The 25,008-nt window shown below is 37.4% G+C and overlaps 1 protein-coding gene across 1 annotated transcript in view; it reads right to left on the bottom strand.

The window, feature by feature from the left end:
• Window positions 1-24,410, bottom strand: part of NECTIN4 (nectin cell adhesion molecule 4) — a 67,464-nt gene extending 43,054 nt beyond the window's left edge. The window contains exon 1 of the mRNA XM_060757849.2: window positions 24,100-24,410. Coding sequence (XP_060613832.2) covers window positions 24,100-24,142 — 43 coding nt within the window. The 5' untranslated portion in view covers window positions 24,143-24,410. The remainder of the gene's footprint in view (window positions 1-24,099) is intronic.
• Between the last annotated feature and the right edge of the window lie 598 nt (window positions 24,411-25,008).

The raw sequence follows: 25,008 nt of genomic DNA, 5'->3' as shown, positions 1-25,008 counted from the left end.
GAACATCAGATGGTGTGACAGTCGTAGAACGTGGAAACCCAACATGTAGAAACGCTCATGATTGGATCTCTCTGGTTCCTAAATAGAGAAAGAAGGTGGCAACCCAACAGAAGACATTTAAGGTGGAACTGATGCAGTTACTTCATAGATCAGGAACATCAGGTGTTTTGACAGTCCTAGAACATGGACACCCAATATCTAGAAACGCTTGTGATAGGATCTCTCAGGTTTTTGGCTGGAAAAGGAACACGGTACTCCAACATGTTGAAGCACTTATGGTGGAACCCCTCAGGTTCCTTCACAGATCAAGAACATCAGATGGTGTGACAGTCCTAGAACGTGGCAATCCAACATGTAGAAACACTCAAGATTGGATCTATCAGGTTCTCTGATAGAGAAGGAAGGTGACAACCCAATAGGAGGAGACACTTATAGGAGAACCCATCCAGTTTCTTCATAGATGAGGAACATCAGAATGTTTGACAGTCATAGAACATGGCAACCCAACATGTAGAAATGCTTGTGATTGGATTTCTCAGGTTCTTGGATTAAGAAGGAGGGTGACAGTCCTAGAACGTGGAAACCCAACATGTAGAAACGTTCATGATTGGATCTATCAGATTCTTCGATGGAGAAGGAAGGTGACAACCCAATAGGAGGAGACACTTAGGGGAGACCCATCCAGTTCCTTCATAGATCGAGAACATTAGGTTGTTTGACAGTCCTAGAACATGGGCACCTACTATCTAGAAATGCTCGTGACAGGATCTCTCAGATTCTTGAACAGAAAAGGAACCCGGTGTGCCAACATAGAGAGATACTTATGGTGAGACCAAGCAAGTTCTTGGACACACCTAGAACACGGCAACCCAGTGGTGGAACTTCGGATTGAGAAGGTTTAGGGGGGGAAGGGGAACGTTTGGCATCAAGTAAGCCGCCGGAATCAAAACCGAAAGGAATGAAGGAAGGGCGTTGGGGAGAAGGGCGGCCAAACGGGTTCCGCGGGCTCCTTCCTTCTCCTCCTCCGCCGTCAGCAGAACGAGAACCGGCTGCGCGGGATCCGGGCCTGTTGACGAGCGGAGAGCCAGGAGGGTGGGATGTTAATCAACCAAAGCAGGAATCTATTAAGGCAGACAAAGGGAAAGCAAAACAGGCAGAGGAGGAGGAAGAGGCCAGGATGTCTGCCGCTGAGTCAGGGACTCCATCCGTTCCTACACACGGGTGGGAGAGTCTGGGATCCAGTCCGCTCCGGGTTCTACTCCAAACATTACTTCCCAGCTTCCTTATTTTTTTCTGTCATCCTAACATTCCCCAAACCTACCATTCCCCAATTTGTTTCCAAAGTATATTAAATGCAACACCAGAGATTCAATGCCATTGACTACAACTCGTATCCGCTCCAGATTTTAGTCCGAACTTTACTCCCTAAATTCTTTATTTTTAATTCAACCTAACATTCTACAAACCTGACATTTCCCAATTTGCTTCCAAAGTGGATTAAATGCAACACTGGAAATTCTGCCATTGACTACGACTCGTATCTGCTCCGGGTTTAAGTCCGAACTTTACTCCCTAAATTCTTTATTTTTTAGTCAACCTAACATTCCACACACCCAACATTTCCCAATTTGCTTCCAAAGTGCAACACCAGAGATTCAATGCCATTGACGACGAAAGGTATCCACATTCAATGCCATAGACTACTACTGGTATCCGCTCCGGGTTTGAGTCCGAACTTTACTCCCTAAATTCTTTATTTTTTTAGTCAACCTAAGATTCCACAAACCTGACATTCCCCAATTTGGTTCCAAAATCTATTAAATGCAACACCGGAGATTCAATGCCATTGACTAGGACTCGTATCCGCTCCGGATTTTAGTCTGAACTTTACTCCCTAACTTATTTTTTTCCGTCAACCTAACATTCCCCAAACCTACCATTCCCCAATTTGGTTCCAAAATCTATTAAATGCAACACTGGAGATTCTGCCATTGACTACGACTCGTATCCGCTCCGGGTTTGAGTCCGAACTTTACTCCCTAAATTCTTTATTTTTTAGTCAACCTAACATTCCACACACCCAACATTTCCCAATTTGCTTCCAAAGTGTATTAAATGCAACACTGGAGGTTCAATGCCATTGACAATGAAAGGTATCCGCATTCAATGCCATAGACTACTACTGGTATCCGCTCTGGGTTTTAGTCGGAACTTTACTCCCTGAATTCTTTATTTTTTAGTCAACCTAACATTCCACAAACCTACCATTCCCCAATTTGTTTCCAAAGTATATTAAATACACCGGATTCAATGCCATAGACTCGTATCCGCTCCGGGTTTTAGTCTGAACGTTACTCCCTAAATTCTTTATTTTTTAGTCAACCTAACATTCCCCAAACCTACTATTCCCCAATTTGTTTCCATACTTTTCCCAATTTCCTTCCAAAGTGTATTAAACGCAAACCTGGGAGATTCAATGCCATTGACTATGACTCGTATCCGCTCCGGATTTTAGTCCGAACTCCCTAAATTCTTTATTTTTTAGTCAACCCAACATTCCACAAACCTACTATTCCCCAATTTGTTTCCAAAGTATATTAAAGGAACACCAGAGATTCAATGCCATTGACTACGACTCGTATCCGCTCCGGTTTTCAGTCCGAACTTTACTATCCCCGGATTCTTTCTTTTAGGGTAGAACTGCATTCTTCAATCCAGTTTTTTTTTTTGCATGTCGCCGAAGTTGAATTTTAAATTCAAATTCACCAACTAAGACGGCGCATAACTTTGCATATGTAATTTTACAAGGCTGAAAGGACAGATGTAATCAATACATATTGAAACGTCCAGAGCATGGCTTCAAAATCTGCAATTTAAAGCGCACGGCAGATGGATCAAAGCGCGAATGCATCGAGCACGTTTTGGCTATCGAGACGAAATTTGGCACACTTGTAGGCAGCACGTATGACTTTAAGCTTGCCAAGTTTTGGAACGTTCCGGTCACCCGCTGGTTTTTAGGAATTTTAAAAAGATTTTACAGATATATATATATTTAAAATAATAACTACAAGAGGCATCCCCTTGGATTTTTGCACCATGAGACAACATAGGCAGAGCATGGATTCTGCCAAGTTTCAGAAAGATTCGTTTGTCTACTGATTTTTAGGAAATTTTTAACATATTTAATAATGTATATAATAATATAATAATTCAGTTTAAAATATGTTTTTTAAAAAACTATAAGAGATAGCTCCTTGAATTTTTGCACAATGAAACAATATAAGTGGGGCATACATCCTGCAAAGTTTTAGAAAGATTTGGTCACCCACTGATTTTTAGGAATTTTTAAAAGATTTTACAAATATATATATATTTAAAATAATAACTACAAGAGGTATCCCCTTGGATTTTTGCACAATGAGACAACTTAAGCAGAGCATGGATTCTACCAAGTTCCAGAAAGATTCATTCACCTACTGATTTTTAGGAATTTTTTAACGTATTTAATAATGTATATAATAATGCATATAATAATATAATAATTCAGTTTTAAAATATTTTTATAAAAAACACTACAAGAGATAGCTCCTTGAATTTTTTCACAATGAGACAACATAAGTAGAGCATTGATTCTGCCAAGTTTCAGAAAGATTTGTTAGTCTACTGATTTTTAGGAAATCTTTCATCTATTTAATAATGTATATAATAATATAATAATTCAGTTTTAAAATCTTTTTTTAAAAAACTACAATAGATAGCTCCTTGAATTTTTTCTCAATGAAACAATATAAGCAAGGCATACATCCTGCAAAGTTTCAGAAAGATTCATTCACCTACTGATTTTTAGGAAATTTTTAACATATTTAATAATGTATATAATAATATAATAATTCAGGTTTTTTTAAAAAAAACACTACAATAGATAGCTCCTTGAATTTTTGTACAATGAGACAACATAAGCAGAGCATTGATTCTGCCAAATTTCAGAAAGGTTTGTTTGTCTACTGATTTTTAGGAAATTTTTAATATATATAATAATGTATATAATAATATAATAATTCAGTTTTAAAATATATATATTTAAAAGCACTACAGGAGATAGATCCTTGAATTTTTTTCACAATGAAACAATGTAAACAGGGCATACAGCCTGAAAAGTTTCAAAAAGATTTGGTCATCTACTGATTTTTAGAAAGTTTTAAAATTAAAAATTCAATTAAAATTATTTTTTTAAACTGCAAGAGGTATTTTCTGGAATTATTGCACCACGAGACAACATAAGCAGAGCATTGATTCTGCCAAGTTCCAGAAAGATTCATTCACCTACTAATTTTTAGGAATTTTTTAACGTATTCAGTAATGTATATAATAATGCATATAATAATATAATAATTCAGTTTTAAAATATTTTTTAGAAAACACTGCAATAGATAGCTCTACTGATTTTTAGGAAATTTTTAATGTATTTAATAATGTATATAATAATATAATAATTTAGTTTTAAAATATTTTTTAAAAAACTATGAGAGATAGCTCCTTGAATTTTTGTACAATGAGACAACATAAGCAGAGCATTGATTCTGCAAAGTTTCAGAAAGATTCGTTCATCTACTGATTTTTAGGAAATTTTTCATGTATTTAATAATGTGTATAATAATATAATAATTCAGTTTTAAAATATTTTTTAAAAAACACTACAATAGTTAGCTCCTTGAAGTTTTGCACAATGAGACAACATAAGCAGAGTGTTGATTCTGCCAAATTTCAGAAAGATTTGTTTGTCTACTGATTTTTAGGAAATTTTAATGTATTTAATAATGTATGTAATACTATAATAATTCAGTTTTAAAATGTTTTTTTAAAAAACACTACAAGAGATAGCTCCTTGAATTTTTGCACAATGAGGCAACATAAGCAAGGTATCGATTTTCCAAAGTTTCAGAAAGATTTGCTCATCTACTGATTTTTAGAATTTTTAAAATTAAAATAAATTAAAATTATTTTTAAATGAATTTTTAAATTAAAAATTCAAGTAAAAATATTTTTTTTTAAAAAAACTGCAAAACGTGTTTTCTTGAATTTTTGCAAAATGAAATAAGCAAGGTATCGATTTTCCAAAGTTTCAGAAAGATTTGCTGATCTACTGATTTTTAGGATTTTTAAAATTAAAATAAATTAAAATTATTTTTTATGAATTTTTAAATTAAAAATTCAAGTAAAAATATATTTTTTAAAAAACTGCAAAACGTGTCTTCTTGAATTTTTGCACAATGAAACAACATAAGCAAGGTATCGATTTTCCAAAGTTTCAGAAAGATTTGCTCATCTACTGATTTTTAGGATATTTAAAATTAAAATAATTAAAATTATTTATTTTAAAAAATGAATTTTTAAATTAAAAATTCAAGTAAAAATATATTTTTAAAAAACTGCAAAAAGTATCCCTTTAAATTTTTGCACAATGAGACAACATAAGCAGGGGATTCATTTTGCAAAGTTTCAGAAAGATCCGTTCATCCACTGATTTTTAGGAATTGTTTAACTTTTTTCCATTAAAAATTGATTAAAAATTAATTAAAATTATTTTCTTAAAAAAAACTACAAGAGGTATCCCTTTGAATCTGGGCACAATGGGACAACATAAGCAGGGCATTGATACTGCAAAGTTTCAGAAAGATTCATGCATCCACTGATTTTTAGGAATTTTAAAACATTTTTACAAATATATTTTAAATTATTATATCTATAAATATAATAAAAGTCAGTGTTTGTATGTATGTATGCGGCGGGAGGTGTATGTGGCAGCTTTCTGATTGGCTGCCACTTTCACAGGATACTGTGACCAACACGGGTGACGCACCGGGACCAAACTTGGCACACATAACCCCCATGACCCCCTTTACATCCTGATGAGGATTGGGGGAGGTGTACCACGGATTATGGGATTTGTAGTACTTTCAAATGGTTTGGTTTCCACAGATCACTGTGGCCCCCAACAAACACCAATAAAGACCAAACATGGCACACAGAGCCCCCATGACCCACTCTACATTCTGGTCAGGTTTGGGGGAGAACAGACTATGGATGATGGGACTTGCAGTACCTTAACTCACTTTCCGAGACCACTGTGACCCTCATGCAATGACTGATCAAGACCAACCTTGGCACACAGGGCCCCCATGACCCACTCTACATTCTGGTCAGGTTTGGGGGAGAACAGACTACGGATGATGGGACTTGCAGTACCTTAACTCACTTTCTGAGACCACTGAGACCCTCATCCAATGACTGATCAAGACCAAACTTGGCACACAGGGCCCCCATGACCCACTCTACATTCCGGTCAGGTTTGGGGGAGAACAGATTATGGATGATGGGACTTGCAGTACCTTAACTCACTTTCTGAGACCTCTGAGACCCTCATCCAATGACTGATCAAGACCAATCTTGGCACACAGAGCCCCCATGACCCACTCTACATCCTGGTACGATTTGGGGGAGGACGGACAATGGATGATGAGACTTGCAGTTCCTTCACTCTCATCCTGAGATTACTGTGATCCTCATCCAATGACCAATAAAGACCAAACTTGGCACACAGAGCCCTCATGACCCACTCGACATCCCGGTGCTGTTTGGAGGAGGATGGACCATGCACGATGGGATTCGCAGTGCCTTCACTAATTGATAACTGATAAAGAACACCTTTGCCACTTAATGCCTTTCTCAAATAACCCGGGCAGCGCTGGGTCCTCAAGCTAGTATATATATATATATATCTCCCTTTTTGACTTCAGGGCTGAAGGCAGGTAGCAGAAAGTTATCTCCAAGGTTGGTCCATGGCCACCCAAGCGGATTCAGAGAAAGGCCTGGAGGGTCCCTCGGTCCATGGTTTCATTGAGTTGTGAATCCCATCATCCACACAGACAGCCCAGGCAAGCATCACGGAAATCGTATTCTAGGCTATCTTCAAAAGTGAGATTAGGATCTTAGCGTGTTAGCAGAATACAAGGAAAACCTGAGTCAACAGGGAGAGGCGGCAGCGACAAAAGCCAATGCCATTCTAGATTGTATCGAGACTGGTTAGATTGAGGGAAGTAATATTATTATACATTATTATAACATATATAATATATATTACATATTATATTATATTATATGATTATAGACATTATTATTACATTATTATTATTATAACATATATAATATATATTATATTATATATTATATTATATGATTATAGACATTATTATTACATTATTATTATATACATTATTATAATATATATTTTATATTATATAGATTGTAATGTACTGTATTGTATGATTATCTTGGTGTCTAGTGCCCAGGTCAAGATAAATAATATCATATATTATCACATTATATTATATTACACTATATTACATGATTATATTATTATTATTATTATTATTATTATTATTATTGGTGCATGACCTTGGTGTTTTCGCAGACTGCAGCATGAATGCAATCCACGCGTGCAATGCTGCAGTGAATAATTATTATTACATTATTATAATTATTATATACATTATTATAATATATATATTATATATTAAATATTGGTCCAGTGGATTTGTTGTTTTTAGCATACTCGCGACACATAGAACATTTTTATATATGTAGATTGTAATGTTGTACCATATTGTATTATTATCTTGATGTCTTCTAGGCTGTATCAATGGGGGTCTAGTGCCTAGTAATATGATTATACACATTATTATTACATTATTATATTATATGCATTATAATATATATATATATATATATATATATATATATATATATATATATATTATATTGGCCCAGTGGATTTGTTGTTTTCAGCGTACCCACAACAACTAGAACATTTTTATATATATAGATTGTAACGTTGTACCGTATTGTATGATTATCTTGGTGTCTTCTAGGCTGTATCAATGGGGGTCTATATATATAATATTATATAATATGATTATATACATTATTATATATATATATATATATATATATATATATATATATATATTGGCCCTAGTGCCTAGTAATATGATTATACATTATTTTTACATTATTATTATTATATACTATATATATATATATATATATATATATATATATAGGTCCAGTGGATTTGTTGTTTTCAGCGTACTCACAACGAATAGAACATTTTTATATATATAGATTGTAATGTTGTACCGTATTGTATTATTATCTTTGGTGTCTTCTAGGCTGTATCAATGGGGGTCTAGTGCCTTGTAACATGATTATATACATTATTATTATATACATTATTATAATATATATATATATATTATATAAAATATTGGCCCAGTTGATTTGTTGTTTTCAGCATACTTGCAACGACTAGAACATTTATATATATGTATAGATTGTAATGTTGTACCGTATTGTATTACTATCTTTGGTGTCTTCTCGGTTGTATCAATGGGGGTCTAGTGCCTAGGTTGAGATAAATAATATCATATATTATCACATTATATTACATTACACTATATTACATGATTATTATTATTATTATTATTATTATTATTATTATTGTATGACCTTGGTGTTTTCGCAGATTGCAGCATGAATGCAAGCCAAGCATGTGATGGGAGTCTGGAGCCTAGATAAGAGATAAGTAATATCCTATATTATCCCATATAATATAATATAATATAATATAATATAATATAATATAATATAATGACCTTAGTGTTTTCTCAGAGTGCAGCAAAAACACAAGCCAAGCACCAATGCAATTCAAGAGTCTAGTGCCTAGATAAGAGATGAGGGAAGCCAAGTGCAAGCTACAAGATGCAATGAGCACGATGTACAATGCTGCAGCAACAAAGGCCAATGTAATTCCAGACTGTATTGATGGGAACCTACAGCCTAGATAAGAGATAAATCATATCCTATATTATTGCATTATTATTATTATTTTATGATTATCTTGGTGTTTTCGCAGACTGCAGCATGAACGCAAGCCAAGAGTGCGATGCTGCAGCAACAAAGGCCAATGCAATTCAATGCAATTGAAGAATCTAGTGCCTAGATAAGAGATAAATAATATCCTGAATTATCACATTATATTGTTGTTATTATTATTATAATTATTATTATTTTATGACCTTGGTGTTTTGGCATGAATGCAAACCAAGCATGTGATGCTGCAGCAACAAAGGCCAATGCAATTCAAGATAATGCTAGATAATATATCCCCTATTATCACATTATTATTATTATTATTATTATTACTATATGATCTTGGTGTTTTTGCAGACTGCAGCACAAATGCAAGCCAAGAGTGCAATGCTGCAGCAACACAGGCCAATGCAATTCCAGATTGTATTGATGGGAGCCTAGTGCCTACATAAGATATAAGTAATATTCTATATTATCACTTATTATTATTATTATTATTATTATTATTATTATTATTATCTTGTTGTTTTGGCAGGCTGCAAAATGAACACAAGCCAAGAGTGCGATGCTGCAGCAACAAAGGCCAATACGATTTTTGCTTTCCAACAATACAAAGGAGTTCCGGACCAAGAAGGGTCGTCCCAGAAGGGTCAACGCATGCAAACCAGGTTTGCTGCCGGCCCCAAAACCAAGGCGGCCTGGAAATCCGGCTCCTCCTGTTTGGAGTGATTGCGTGCGGTTGGAGGCAGGATGTGCCTCGACACATACAATCGGCAGGAGGGAAGGCACGAAGGAAGGAAGGGTGGGGACATGGAAGAGTCCAAAAGGGAGGCCGACGAAGTACATTGCAAACCGAACCTGAGCCCAAAGGGTCACGCAGCGGCACAAAAGGCCAATGCGATTCTAGATTATTATTATTATTATTATTAGGTTGCATTGTATAGCACTGACATCGAGAGAAGTCATATATTTTAGTATCTCTGAGTCTAAATACACACTGAATACGAGCCCAAAGGGTCATGCAGCGGCGCAAAAGGCCAATGCGATTCTATGTTGTTGTTATTATTATTATTATTTATTATTATTATTATTAGGTTGCATTGCATAGCACTGAGATCAAGAGAAGTCATATATTTTAGGATCTTCAATGCCATAGACGACTACGGGTATCCGCTCTGGGTTTTAGTCCAAACTTTACTCCTTAAATTCTTTATTTTTTAGTCAACCTAACATTCCACAAACCTGACATTCCCCAAGTCTATTAAATGCCACACCGGAGATTCAATGCCATTGACTACTATTCGTATCCGCTCTGGGTTTTAGTCCAAACTTTACTCCTTAAATTCATTATTTTTTAGTCAACCTACAATTCCACAAACCTGACATTCCCCAATTTGGTTCCAAAGTCTATTAAATGCAACACCGGAGATTCAATACCATTGACTATGACTCGTATCCGCTCCGGATTTTAGTCCGAACATTTCTCCCTAAATTCTTTATTTTTTAGTCAACCTAACATTCCACAAATCTAACATTTCCCAATTTGCTTTCAAAAGTATATTAAATGCAACACGGGAGGTTCAATGCCATTGACTATGACTCGTATCCGCTCCGGATTTTAGTCCGAACTTTACTCCCTAAATTCTTTATTTTTTAGTCAACCTAACATTCCACAAATCTAACATTTCCCAATTTGCTTTCAAAGTATACTAAATGCAACACGGGAGATTCAATACCATTGACGACTACTGCTATCCGCTCCGGGTTTTAGTCCGAAGTTTACCCCCCTAAATTATTTTTTAGTCAACGTAACATTCCACAAACCTACCATTCCCCAATTTGTTTCCAAAGTCTATTAAATGCAACACCAGAGATTCAATGCCATTGACTAGGACTCGTATCCGCTCCGGATTTTAGTCTGAACTTTACTCCCTAAATTCTTTATTTTTTAGTCAACCCAACATTCCACAAACCTACAATTCCCCAATTTGTTTCCAAAGTCTATTAAATGCAACACGAGAGATTCAATGCCATTGACTAGGACTCGTATCCACTCCGGTTACGCACTGAATATGAGCCCAAAGTGTCATGCAGCGGCGCAAAAGGCCAACGCGATTCCAGATTATTATTATTATTATTATTATTATTATTAGGTTGCATTGTATAGCACTGAGATCGAGAGAAGTCATATATTTTAGGATCTCTGTGTCTACATGCAATGCAAACTGAATACGAGCCCAAAGCGTGATGCAGCGGCGCAAAAGGCCAATGCAATATAATAATAATAATAATAATAATAATAATAATAATAATAATAATAATAAATATGATGATAATAATAATAGGCTGCATCAATAGGAGTAAAGCGTTTAGATCGAGAGAACTAATGCAAACTGAACATGAGCCCAAAGAGTCATGCAGTGACGCAAAAGCCCAATGCAATATTATAATAATAATAATAATAATAATAATAATAATAATAATAATAATAAATATGATGATAATAATAATAGGCTGCATCAATAGGAGTAAAGCGTTTAGATCGAGAGAACTCATGCAAACTGAACGTGAGTCCAAAGCATCATGCAGCGGCGCAAAAGGCCAATGTGATTCAAGGTTGTTATTATATTATTATTATTATTATTATTATTATTAGGTTGTATAGCACTGAGATCAAGAGAAGTCATATATTTTAGGATCTCTGTGTCTAAATGCAATGCAAACTGAATACGAGCCCAAAGCGTGATGCAGCGACGCAAAATGCGATTCCAGGTTGTTGTTGTTATTATTATTATTATTATTATTATTATTATTATTATTAGGTTGCATCAATAGGAGTAATATAATAATAATAATAATAATAATAATAATAATAATAAGTATGATAATAATAATAGGCTGCATCAATAGGAGTATAGATCGAGAGAACTAATAATATAATAATAATATTACTATAATATTACTATAATAATATTATAGTAATGATATGATAGGAGAAAAATATACAATGTAATATAATATAATAATATATTATAATAATATTACTATAATAATATTGTAGTAATAATATAATAAGAGAAAAATATATAATCTAATATGATAATAAGATAACAATATAATATAATAATATTACTATAATATTAGTATAATAATATTATTATAGTAATAATATAATGAGAAGAAATATATAATCTAATATGATAATATAATATAATAATATAATATAATAATATTACTATAATATTAGTATAATATTGTAGTAATAATATAATAAGAGAAGAAATATATAATCTAATATGATAATAATATAATATAATAATATAATATAATAATATTACTATAATATTAGTATAATAATATTATAGTAATAATATAATAAGAGAAAAATATAATCTAATAATAGGATAAGATAATAATAATAATATAATATAATAATAATATTACTGTAATATTACTATAATAATATTATATTAATATTATTATTCTTATATTATATTATTATCTTATCTTATTATCACATTAGATTATATATTTCTTCCCTTATTATATTATTACTATAATATTATAGTAATAATATAATAAGAGAAGAAATATATAATCTAATATGATAATAAGATAATAATATATTATAATAATAATATCACTATAATATTACTATAATATTATAGTAATATTCTTATATTATATTATTATTTTATTATAGTAATAATATAATAAGAGAAGAAATATATAATGTAATATGATAATAAGATAAGATAATAATATAATATAATAATATTACTACAATATATAGGATCACAGCAGCCAGGATGCAATGTGCCCAAAGATGGAAGCAATCCATTTGAATGCAATTATCGGGATAATATTATTATTATATTATATTATTATCTTATCTTACTATCATATTAGATTATATATTTCTTCTCTTATTATATTATTACTATAATATTATTATAGTAATATTACAGTAATATTATTATATTATATTATATTATTATCATATAGTATATTATAGTAATAATATAATAGGAGAAAAATATATAATGTAATATGATAATAATATAATATAATATAATAATAATATTACTGTAATATTACTATAATAATATTATAGTAATAATATAATAAGGGAAGAAATATATAATCTAATATGATAAGAATATAATATAATATAATAATAATATTACTATAATAATATTATAGTAATAATATAATAAGGGAAGAAATATATAATCTAATATGATAATAAGATAATAATATAATATAAAAATAATATTATCCCGATAATTGCATTGAAATGGATTGCTTCCATCTTTGGGCACATTGCATCCTGGCTGCCGTGATACTATACATACTACGCATGGCACCTCCTCTGTCTCAAGTGTGCCGGGATGTCAATCTGCGAAGCGATGTGGTTGGAATGTGATGTGTCGGCGCCACCCAGTTTAATGGGAACCGGTCCTGAAAGGGAACCGGCCGGGCAGGAATCGGAGTTCCAAGCCAACCCCAAAGGAGGGTTGGGACGCCAAGCGAACGGGGCGGAAATTGCCACCCGGCTCGCCAAGCCACTTTCGCCTCCTCCGGGAGGAAGTGAGCGCGTGGGAAGCCCTGGGTTTGAACAAGCCCACCCTGATAGGGAAGCCAAGTGCAAGCTGCACGATGCAATGAGCACGATGTACGATGCTGCAGCAACAAAGGCCAATGCCTTCTTGGTGTTTTCGCAGACTGCAGCACGAACGCAAACCGAGAGTGCGATGCTGCAGCAACAAAAGCCAATGCAATTCAAGAGTCTAATGCCTAGATAAGAGATAAGGGAAGCCAAGTGCAAGCTACACGATGCAATGAGCACGATGCACGATGCTGCAGCAACAAAGGCAAATACCTTCTTGGTGTTTTCGCAGACTGCAGCACGAACGCAAGCCGAGAGTGCGATGCTGCAGCAACAAAAGCCAATGCAATTCAAGAGTCTAATGCCTAGATAAGAGATAAGGGAAGCCAAGTGCAAGCTGCACGATGCAATGAGCACAATGTACGATGCTGCAGCCACAAAGGCAAATACTTTCTTGGTGTTTTCGCAGACTGCAGCACGAACGCAAGCCGAGAGTGCGATGCTGCAGCAACAAAGGCCAATGCAATTCAAGAGCCTAGTGCCTAGATAAGAGATAAGGGAAGCCAAGTGCAAGCTGCACGATGCAATGAGCACAATGTACGATGCTGCAGCCACAAAGGCAAATGCCTTCTTGGTGTTTTCACAGACTGCAGCACGAACGCAAGCCGAGAGTGCGATGCTGCAGCAACAAAGGCCAATGCAATTCAAGAGTCTAGTGCCTAGATAAGAGATAAGGGAAGCCAAGTGCAAGCTGCACGATGCAATGAGCACAATGTATGATACTGCAGCAACAAAGGCCAATGCAATTCAAGAGCCTAGTTCCTAGATAAGAGATAAGGGAAGCCAAGTGCAAGCTACACGATGCAATGAGCACAATGTATAATGCTGCAGCAACAAAGGCAAATGCCTTCTTGGTGTTTTCGCAGACTGCAGCACGAACGCAAGCCAAGAGTGCGATGCAGCAGCAACAAAGGCAAATGCAATTCATGAGTCTAGTGCCTAGATAAGAGATAAGGGAAGCCAAGTGCAAGGTGCACGATGCAATGAGCACGATATACGATGCTGCAGCAACAAAGACCAATGCAATTCATGAGTCTAGTGTCTAGATAAGAGATAAGGGAAGCCAAGTGCAAGCTGCACGATGCAATGAGCACGATGCGCGATGCTGCAGCAACAAAGGCAAATGCCGCCCTAGCTTCGTTTGCAAGGTGAAATAAGCCATATTTTGGACCTGGCACATAAAAGATTATAATAAAATAATATAGGATATTACTTATCTCGATCTACACATTAGACTCCCATTGTAACGTAATAATAACTGATACCGTCGATTATTATATTCTATTTAATTTTTATATTGTCAATAATAATAGCCAATGCACAATGTGTGATGCTGCAACAACAAAGGCAAATACCATCCTAGCATTGTTTGCAAGATGCGAGAAGCCTTGGACCCCATTGCATTGCAATGATAATTTATCAAGCCTATTATATTATATTTATTATTATTATTATTATTATTAATTATTATTATCATTATTGCCAGTGCAAAATGTGTGATGCTGCAGCAACGAAGGATAATTGATATATCCTATTATTTTATTATATTTAATAATATATATTAATATTATACTACATTATATTACACCACCACCACTACTACTACTACTACTAATAATAATAATAGTAATATTATATTAAATCATATTATACTACTACAAATAATAATAATAATAATAATAATAATAGCCTATGCACAATCTGTGACGCTGCAGCAACAAAGGCAAATACCATCCGAGCATTATTTGCAAGATGCGAGAAGCCATGGACCTGGTAGGCCAAAGGAAATGATATAATATAATAATATAGGATACTACTTATCTCGATCTAGACATTAGACCCCTATTGTAATATTATAATTGATATAGCCTATTATTATATTATATTTAATAATATATATTAATAATATAATATAATGCAATTCAAGAGTCTAGTGCCTAGATAAGAGATAAGGGAAGCCAAGTGCAAGCTACACGATGCAATGAGCACGATGCACGATGCTGCAGCAACAAAGGCCAATGCAATTCAAGAGCACGATGTACGATGCTGCAGCAACGAAGGCGAATACCATCCGAGCATTGTTTGCAACATGCGAGAAGCCATGGACCCCGTTGCATTGTAATAATAATTTATCTAGCCTATTATTATATTATATTATATTATATTATATTATATTATATTGTATTGTATTGTATTATATTATTATATTATATTATATTATATTATATTATACTATATTATTAATTATTATTATTATTATTTACGGTGCACAATGTGTGACGCTGCAGCAACGAAGGCGAATACCATCCAAGCATTGTTTGCAAGACAAGAGAAGTCATTGCCCTCATTGCATTATATTAATAATTGATACAGTATATTATTATATTATATTATATTATATTATATTATATTATATTATATTATATTATTATAGTATAGTATAGTATAGTATAGTATAGTATAGTATAGTATTATATTATTATTATTATTATTATTATTATTATTATTATTATTATTATTTACGGTGCACAATGTGTGACGCTGCAGCAACAAAGGCGAATACCATCCTAGCATTGTTTGCAAGACGAGAGAAGTCATGGACCCCATTGCATTGTAATAATAATTTATCTAGCCTATTATATTATTATTATTATTATTATTATTATTATTATTATTATTATTGCCGGTGCACAATGTGTGACACTGCAACAACGAAGGCAAATACCATCTGAGCATTGTTTGCAAGTCAAGGGAAGCCACGGACCCCATTGCATTATAATAATAATTGATACAGCCTATTATTATAATATTATATTTAATATTTATTATTATTATTATTATTACTATTATTATTATTATTATTATTATTAATTGCCTGTGCAAAATGTGTGATGCTGCAGCAACGAAGACGAATACCATCCTAGCATTGTTTGCAAAACTAGAGGTCATGGACCCCATTGCATTGTAATAATAATTGATACAGCCTATTATTATAATATTATATTAAATATTATTATTATTATTATTATTATTATTATTATTATTATTATTATTATTATTGCTGGTGCACAATGTGTGACGCTGCAGCAACAAAGGCGAATACCATCCTAGAATTGTTTGCAAGACGAGAGAAGTCATGGACCTCATTGCATTATAATAATAATTGATACAGCCTATTATTATAATATTATATTAAATATTTGTATTATTATTATTATTTCCGGTGTATAGTATGTGACGCTGCAGCAACGAAGGCGAATACCATCCGAGCATCGTTTTCAAGACAAGAGAAGCCATTGCAATATAATAATAATTGATACAGCTTATTATTATAATATTATATTAAATATTATTATTATTATTATTATTATTATTATTATTATTATTATTATTGCCGGTGCAAATAATAATAATAATAATAATAATAATAATAATAATAATAATTGTCATTGCACAATGTGTGACGCTGCCGCAACGAAGGCGAATACCATCCGAGCATCGTTTGCAAGACGAGAGAAGCCATTGCAATATAATAATAACCGATACAGCCTATTATTATATTATATTTAATAATAATAATAATAATAATTGTCATTGCACCATGTGTGACGCTGCAGCAACGAAGGCGAATACCATCCGAGCATCGTTTGCAAGACGAGAGAAGCCATTGCAATATAATAATAACCGATACAGCCTATTATTATATTATATTTAATAATAATAATAATAATAATAATAATAATAATAATAATTGTCATTGCACCATGTGTGATGCTGCAGCAACGAAGGCGAATACCATCCTAGCATCATTTGCAAGATGAGAGAAGCCATTGCAATATAATAATAACCGATACAGCCTATTATATTATTATTATTATTATTATTATTATTATTATTATTATTATTGTCGTTGCACCCTGTGTGATGCTGCAGCAACGAAGCCGAATACGATCTCAGTTTTGCAGAAGCAGCAGCAAAAGAGGCACGGTCGCAATCGGGACCGGAGATCACGCCAATCCCGGCGGCACGCCTTGTACGGTGTCGCGGCTTATCTCGGCATGTTTGGCCTGGGAAGGCGCTTTGCCAAACCGGTTGCTCTGACTCACGGCGGGACCCAAAAGCACCGAGTCAGCGTTTCCCGCAAGAGAGGGAGGGAGCGGGGGGGGGGATCGCAAGGCCAAACTTGCCGAGTCACTCTCTGGAAGGCGCAGGAACCAAGACTTTGCAACGTTTCACAACGTTCCCGCCGGCTCATATTCCTTTCGGCTGCGCCCTCCCTTCGTCGGCGGTCTCCCCTCCAAGCACCGTCCAGGGCCGACCCTGCTTAGCATCCAGGATTTCGTGTATTCCAGGCCTTTGATAGGTTGCATAACAATATTCATGCATTGCAGGGCCATAAATGCCCCGAAAGACGGTTTGGAGGGCCATATAGGGCCCAAAGGATGGCTTGAAGGGCCATATAGGGTCCAAAGGGACATATAGGTCCTATAGAATGCCTTAGAGAGCCATATATGGCTCAAGGGAAGGCTTGGACAACTATGTATGGCCTAAAGGATAGCTTGGAGGCCATATAGGGCCCAAAGGATGGCTTGGAAGGTCATATAGGGCCCAAAGAATGGTTTGGAGGGCCGTATAGAGCCCAAAGGGTCATATAGGGCCTATAGAATGCCTTAGAGAGCCATATATGGCTCAAGGGAAGGCTTGGACAACGATGTATGACCTAAAGGATAGCTTGGAGGGCCATATAGGGCTTGAAGGATGGCTTGGAGGGCCATATAGGTCCCAAAGGGTCATATAGGGCCTATAGAATGCCTTAGAGAGCCGTATATGGCTCAAGGGAAGGATATGGAGAATCATATAGGGCCCAAAGGATGGCTTGGAGGGCCATATAGGGCCCAAAGGGTCATATAGGTCCTATAGAATGCCTTAGAGAGCCGTATATGGCTCAAGGGAAGGCTTGGACAACCATATATGGCCTGAAGGATGGCTTGGAGGGCTATATAAGGCCCAAAGGATGGCTTGGAGGGCCATATAGGGCCTGAAGGATGACTTGGAGGGTCATATAGGGTCCAAAGAATGGTTTGGAGGGCCATATAGGGCCCAAAGGATTCTATAGGGCCTATAGAATGCCTTAGTGCCGTATATGGCTCAAGGGAAGGCTTGGACAACCACATAAGGCCTGAAGGGTGGCTTGGAGGGCCATATAGGATCATATAGGGCTTAAGAATGCCTCTGAGAGGCATATATAACTCAAGGGAAGGCTTGGACAACCATATATGGCTCGAAGGATGGTTTGGAGGGCCATATAGGGCCCAAAGGATGGCTTGGAGGGCTATATAGGGCCCAAAGGGACATATAGGGCCTAAAGAATGCCTTAGAGAGGCGTATATGGCTCAAGGGAATGCTTGGTCAACCATATATGTCCTGAAGGATATTTTGGAGGATCATATAGGGTGCAAAGGGTCATATAGGGCCTAAAGAATGCCTTAAAGAGGCATATATGGCTCTAGAAAAGGATATGGACAGCCATATATGGCACAAAGGATGGCTTGGAGGGCCATATAGAGCCCAAAGGATCATATAGGGCCTAAAGAATGCCTTCGAGAGGAGTATATGACTCAAGGGAAGACTTGGACAGCCATATATGGCCATGGCCCAAAGGATGGTTTGAAGAGTCATATAGAGCCCAAAGGATGGCTTAAAGGACATATATGGCCCCAAGGATGGCTTGGAGGGCCATATATGGCTAAGGAATGGCTTGCAGGACTGCATATGGACCCAAATTGTGTCTTGGAGATCCATATATGGCTCCAATTACGACTTAAGGGATCATATATAGCCCAAAGGATGACTTGTAGGTACATATATGGCCCGAAGGATGGCTTTGAGGGCCATATATGGCTAAATAATGGCTTGTAGGGCTATATATGACTCCGAATTATTTCTTGAAGAACCATATACGGCTCAAATTATGACTTGAGGGGTCATACTTGGCCGAAAGAATGGCTGTGAGAGCCATACATGCCTCGAAGGATGGCTTGGAGGGCCATATATGGCCCAAAGGATCGGTTAAAGGGTCATATATAGCCCAAAGGATGGCCCAAAAGATGGCCTAGAGGGCCATATATGGAGTGGCTTGGAGAGCTGTATATGGATCAAGGAAGGGTTTGGAGGTCTATATATATGTCTCAGAGGGCTATATATGGCTCATAGGGTGGCTGGGAGGGCCATATATGGCTCAAATTATGTCTTGGAGGACTATATATGACTAAAGGATGGATTGAAGGGTGATATATGGCCCAAAGGATGGTTTAGAGGGTATTATACGGCCCAAAGAATGGCTGTATGTGGCTCAAGGAAGGTCCCGGAGGGCGATATATGTCTCAAAGGATGGCTTGGAGGATGATATATGTCTCAAAGGATGGATTAAAGGGTCTTATATGTCTTAAATAATGGCTTGGCATGCTATATACGGCCCAGGAATGGCTATATACGGACCCGAGGGAGGCTCAGAGGGCCATATATGGCCTAAGAGGTGTGCTTGGAGAAGGTTAGACGGATATGAGTCAATGGGAACCCCTTCCTTATCTCCTGGTCATCTGCCTGGGGGGATCCTGGGAGCCGCGGCCCTATAGAATACATAAGTCCCCAGCCAAAGTCAAGGGAAAGAAGGAGAAATACGACATTCTTTCGGTGCGGAACGGACTGAGAACGAGCCGAGGAAAGGCTTCCGAAGCCAAGCCCAGCTGTTCTATGTGGGAGGCGAGCAGAGTCGGCGCGGCGCGTTGTGAAAGAGAGTGCTTTAAAACACACACACACACACACACACACACACACATATATATATATATATATTGTTCGTTTGTGGGATTAACATAACTCAAAAACCACTGGACGAATTGACACCAAATTTGGACACAGGGCACCTAACAACCCAATGTATGTCCTTCACTCAAAAAAATTGATTTTGTCATTTGGGAGTTGTAGTTGCTGGGACTTATAGTTCGCCTACAATCACAGAGCATTCTGAACCCCCCAACGATAGAATTGGGCCAAACCTCCACACAGAACCCCCATGTGGGCCACAGCAACAGCATTGCTATCATCCAACAAAAAAAGTAACAAAGCCAGCAGACCTGATGGGATCCCAGCTGAAATCTTTAAAGAGGGAGGATCTGAGCTGACACAACAACTTTGTGGGATTAACATAACTCAAAAACCACTGGACCAATTGACACCAAATTTGGACAGCATACACCTAACAACCCAATGTATGTCCTTCACTCAAAAAAAAATGATTTTGTCATTTGGAAGTTGTAGTTGCTGGGATTTATAGTTCGCCTACAATCAAAGAGCATTCTGAACTCCACCAACAATGGAATTGAACCAAACTTGGCTCACAGTTCTCCCATGACCAACAGAAAACACTAGAAGGGTTTGGTGGGCAGTGTCCTTTGGTTTTGGAATTGTAGTTCACCTACATCCAGAGAGCACTGTGGACTCAAACAATGATGGATCTGGACCAAACTCTACACAAATACTCAATATGCCCAAATGTGAACACTGGTGGAGTTTGGGGGAAATCGGATCGTGACATTTGGGAGTTGTAGTTGCTGGGATTTATAGTTCGCCTACAATCACAGAGCATTCTGAACCCACCAACGATAGAATTGGGCCAAACCTCCCACACAGAACCTCCATGTGGGCCACAGCAACAGCAATGCCATCATCCAACAAAAAAAAAAAGCCAGCAGACCTGATGGGATCCCAGCTGAAATCTTTAAAGAGGGAGGACCTGAGCTGACACAACAACTTTGTGGGATTAACATAACTCAAAAACCACTGGACCAATTGACACCAAATTTGGACACAATGCACCTCTCAGGCCAACGAGTGACTGTCACTCATAAAAACACCGAAAAACACAGCGGAAGAGACTTTAAAAAACCAAAAAAGCAAAAAGATGCTACAGCGCATGCGCGAAAACATCCAAAGCACACAATTGCATATTCACATTCTCTTCTGGACTACAGCTCCCAGTATTCCCTAGACCAGGCTCTTTAGGAGAGGAAGAGGATCCAAGTACACTGCTTCTATTGACACAAATAGGTAGGGAAATACGGGAAAGAGATGGGTGGGCCTGGAACCTCATCCGAAATAATATAATCCCACCAAAACACAGCAGAGAGATTAGGGAAGGCTGTCATTATCCCCTAAAAGGGGAGGAAGAGGCAACACAACTCGTCAACATCAGGAGGAGGGGGATCAAAAGACCCCAAAAAGGAGGGACAACTCATTCCGATCGGGGGGGAAAGCGACCTAAGAGACGCACCCAGTCGAGTCACATTAAGGGTCTGTAAACACTGGAACTGGGGGATGAAGGATTATTGGTATTGCTATTACGTTGATTTATACCCCGCTTTATCTCTCCCAAAGGAAGGAATCGATTCACCGCAATCTGGGAGGGAAGGGCCCTGTAAAAAGACAACAAAACCCATTGGAATTGGGTGGGAAATACAACTTATTTATTGGGATACGGAGCCACAAACGTGTTGGGAGATTGGGAAGTCATAAATGCATTGAGATCGAGGTGGATAAAGGACTCTAAAAAGGGCGATAATACATTGGATTCCAGGGACGGGATCAAGGACCCTAAGAAGAAGAAGAATTACTACTACTACTACTACTACTACTATTGCTATGCTACTATGTTTATTTATACCAGTGGTTCCCAGCCTTTTTTGACCAGGGACCACTTTGACCAGGGACCAACTTGACCAGGGACCACTTGACCAGGGATCACTTGACTCAGGACAACCTGGCCAGGGACCACTTTGACCAGGGACCATTTGACCAGGGACTACTTTGACCAGGGATCACATTGACAAGGGACCACTTTGACGAGGGACCACTTTGACGAGGGACCAATTTGACCAGGGACCACTTTGACGAGGGACCAATTTGACCAAGGACTACTTTGACCAGGGATCACTTTGACCAGGCACCACTTTGACCAGGGATCACTCTGACCAGGGATCACTTTGACCAGGCACCACTTTGACCAGGGATCACTTTGACCAGGCACCACTTTGACCAGGGATCACTCTGACCAGGCACCACTTTGACCAGGGATCACTCTGACCAGGGATCACTTTGACCAGGCACCACTTTGACCAGGGATCACTTTGACCAGGGATCACTTTGACCAGGCACCACTTTGACCAAGGACTACTTTGACCAGGGATCACTTTGACCAGGGATCACTTTGACCAGGGACCACTTTGACCAGGGACCACTTTGACCAGGGCTCACTTTGACCAGGGACCACTTTGACCAGGGATCACTTTGACCAGGGACCACTTTGACCAGGGACAACTTTGACCAGGGACCACTTTGACCAAGGACTGCTTTGACCAGGGATCACTTTGACCAGGCATCACTTTGACCAGGGATCACTTGAACAGGAACCACTTGAACAGGGACCAATTTGACAAGGGACCACTTTTCAACATGAGTACCAAAAGTGTTACGAATTTGGCTTGGTTATTTGGGGTGCTGGTTCAGAAAAATTGCATTGGATAGACCACATCAGCTCTAGTAATAATAATAATAATAATAATAATAATAATAATAATAATAGTAATAAATAGTTTGTGAAACAGAACATAGGCAATCCAATCTCACCATCTGCTCACCCACAGAAAGCCATATTTAATAATCTTGAACCACAGACGTTATTTTAAGTCTCGCGGCCCACCAGTGGGCTGTGGCCCACAGGTCGGGAACCACTGATTTAGACCCTGCTTTATCTTTCCCGAAGGAGACTCAAAGTGACTATTATTATGTTTATTATGGTGTTTATTTATACCCTTCTTTCTATCTCCCAAAGGGGACTCCCAAGTGTCCAGGATGGTGTGATGTATCGATAAATAATTACCGAACATTATTATTATTGTTATTATTATTGTGTTTATTATTATTGTGTTTTGTTATTATCAGACACACAACAAGATTAGTACACACCAAACAAGATCACTCTGCTGATTTTTGTATTAGATCCAACACCGGACACTTCCCAAGTGTCTAAGATGGTGCGATGTATCAGCAAATAATGCATGCAGATTATTATTATTATTATTATTGTGTTTTTATTATTATGTGTATTATTATTATTATTATTATTATTATTATTATTAGACACAAAACAAGATTAGTACACAGCAAACAAGATCACTATGCTGGCTTTTGTATTTGATCCCACATTAGACACTTCCCAAGTGTCTAGGACAGTGCAATATATTGGTGAATAATTATTGCAGATTATTATTATTATTATTATTATTATTATTATTATTATTATTTTATCGTTTTTGTCTATACCCCACTTTGCCCCTCCCGAAGAGACTCAAGAGAGGTATCGAACTCCCTGGAATCAGAGAATAAGGACTATAAATAATGTTAATGGACTCAACGCGCCAAACAAAAGATGAGAACCAACTCACCGGAGACGGTCAACAACCAAAGGAGCGACATCGTCCGAATCATGGTGCAATGGGTTGGGATGCAACAGCAGCAGGAGGAGAAATGAACCCAAAAGAAGAGCCAAGGATTCCCAATTCACATGAGAGGCCAACTCCTTTAGTGTGTCAAGAGGCAGAATGGGATGCGGCGCAGGTGATGGGACGGGGCCTCCATAGCCTTGGCCTTGAGACCCTTTTCCTCCGGCTCCGGCGGCGTCTGTTTCTCTCTCTCCGGCGTCCTGTTTGGAAACTCCGACAACCTGTTCTGTGCGCGTTTGCCAAAGGGAGGGGAACGCAGCACCGAGAGAGAGAGAGAAAGAGAATAATGTTAACCTGTTTGGCAAGTTTAAACAGGTGTTTCTCCCAAGGGGGGATGAGCGGCGGCGACAGAGGAGGAGGAGGAAGAGGACGATTTCGGGTAGAAAAGCCAAAGGGAGTTCACCAAAGGTGTCACACACACAGAGAGAGAGAGAGACAGAGAGAGAAATGAGGAAAGGGAGGCGCCGCAGGAGGGTCACCCCTTGGCCGAAACCCAAACAGGCACAAGTGTGGCCCGATGGATGGGATGGGGTACCATTCGGCCTCTATAGGCTGATGTTCTAGGCCCACACATCCCTCCAGATGGGGTAGAACTGCAACTCCCATCATCATCCAGGGTCAGTGGGAAACTACAACTCCCACTGCCCTCATATAGGTTCAGAAGAAGGCAGATAGTGGAACTACAACTCCCACTGCCCTCATATAGGTTAAGAAGGCATATGGTGGAACTACAACTCCCGCTGCCCACATCTAGGTTCAGAAGAAGGCAGATGTTGAAACTACAACTCCTGTCATCCAGGGTCGGTTAGAAACTACAACTCCCACTGCCCACATCTAGGTTCAGAAGAAGGC

This window comes from Anolis sagrei, chromosome 12, assembly GCF_037176765.1.
Source record: "Anolis sagrei isolate rAnoSag1 chromosome 12, rAnoSag1.mat, whole genome shotgun sequence".
Lineage (NCBI taxonomy): Eukaryota > Metazoa > Chordata > Lepidosauria > Squamata > Dactyloidae > Anolis > Anolis sagrei.
The sequence above is the reverse complement of the archived record's forward strand: the minus strand, read 5'-3'. Positions and strand labels throughout refer to the sequence as shown.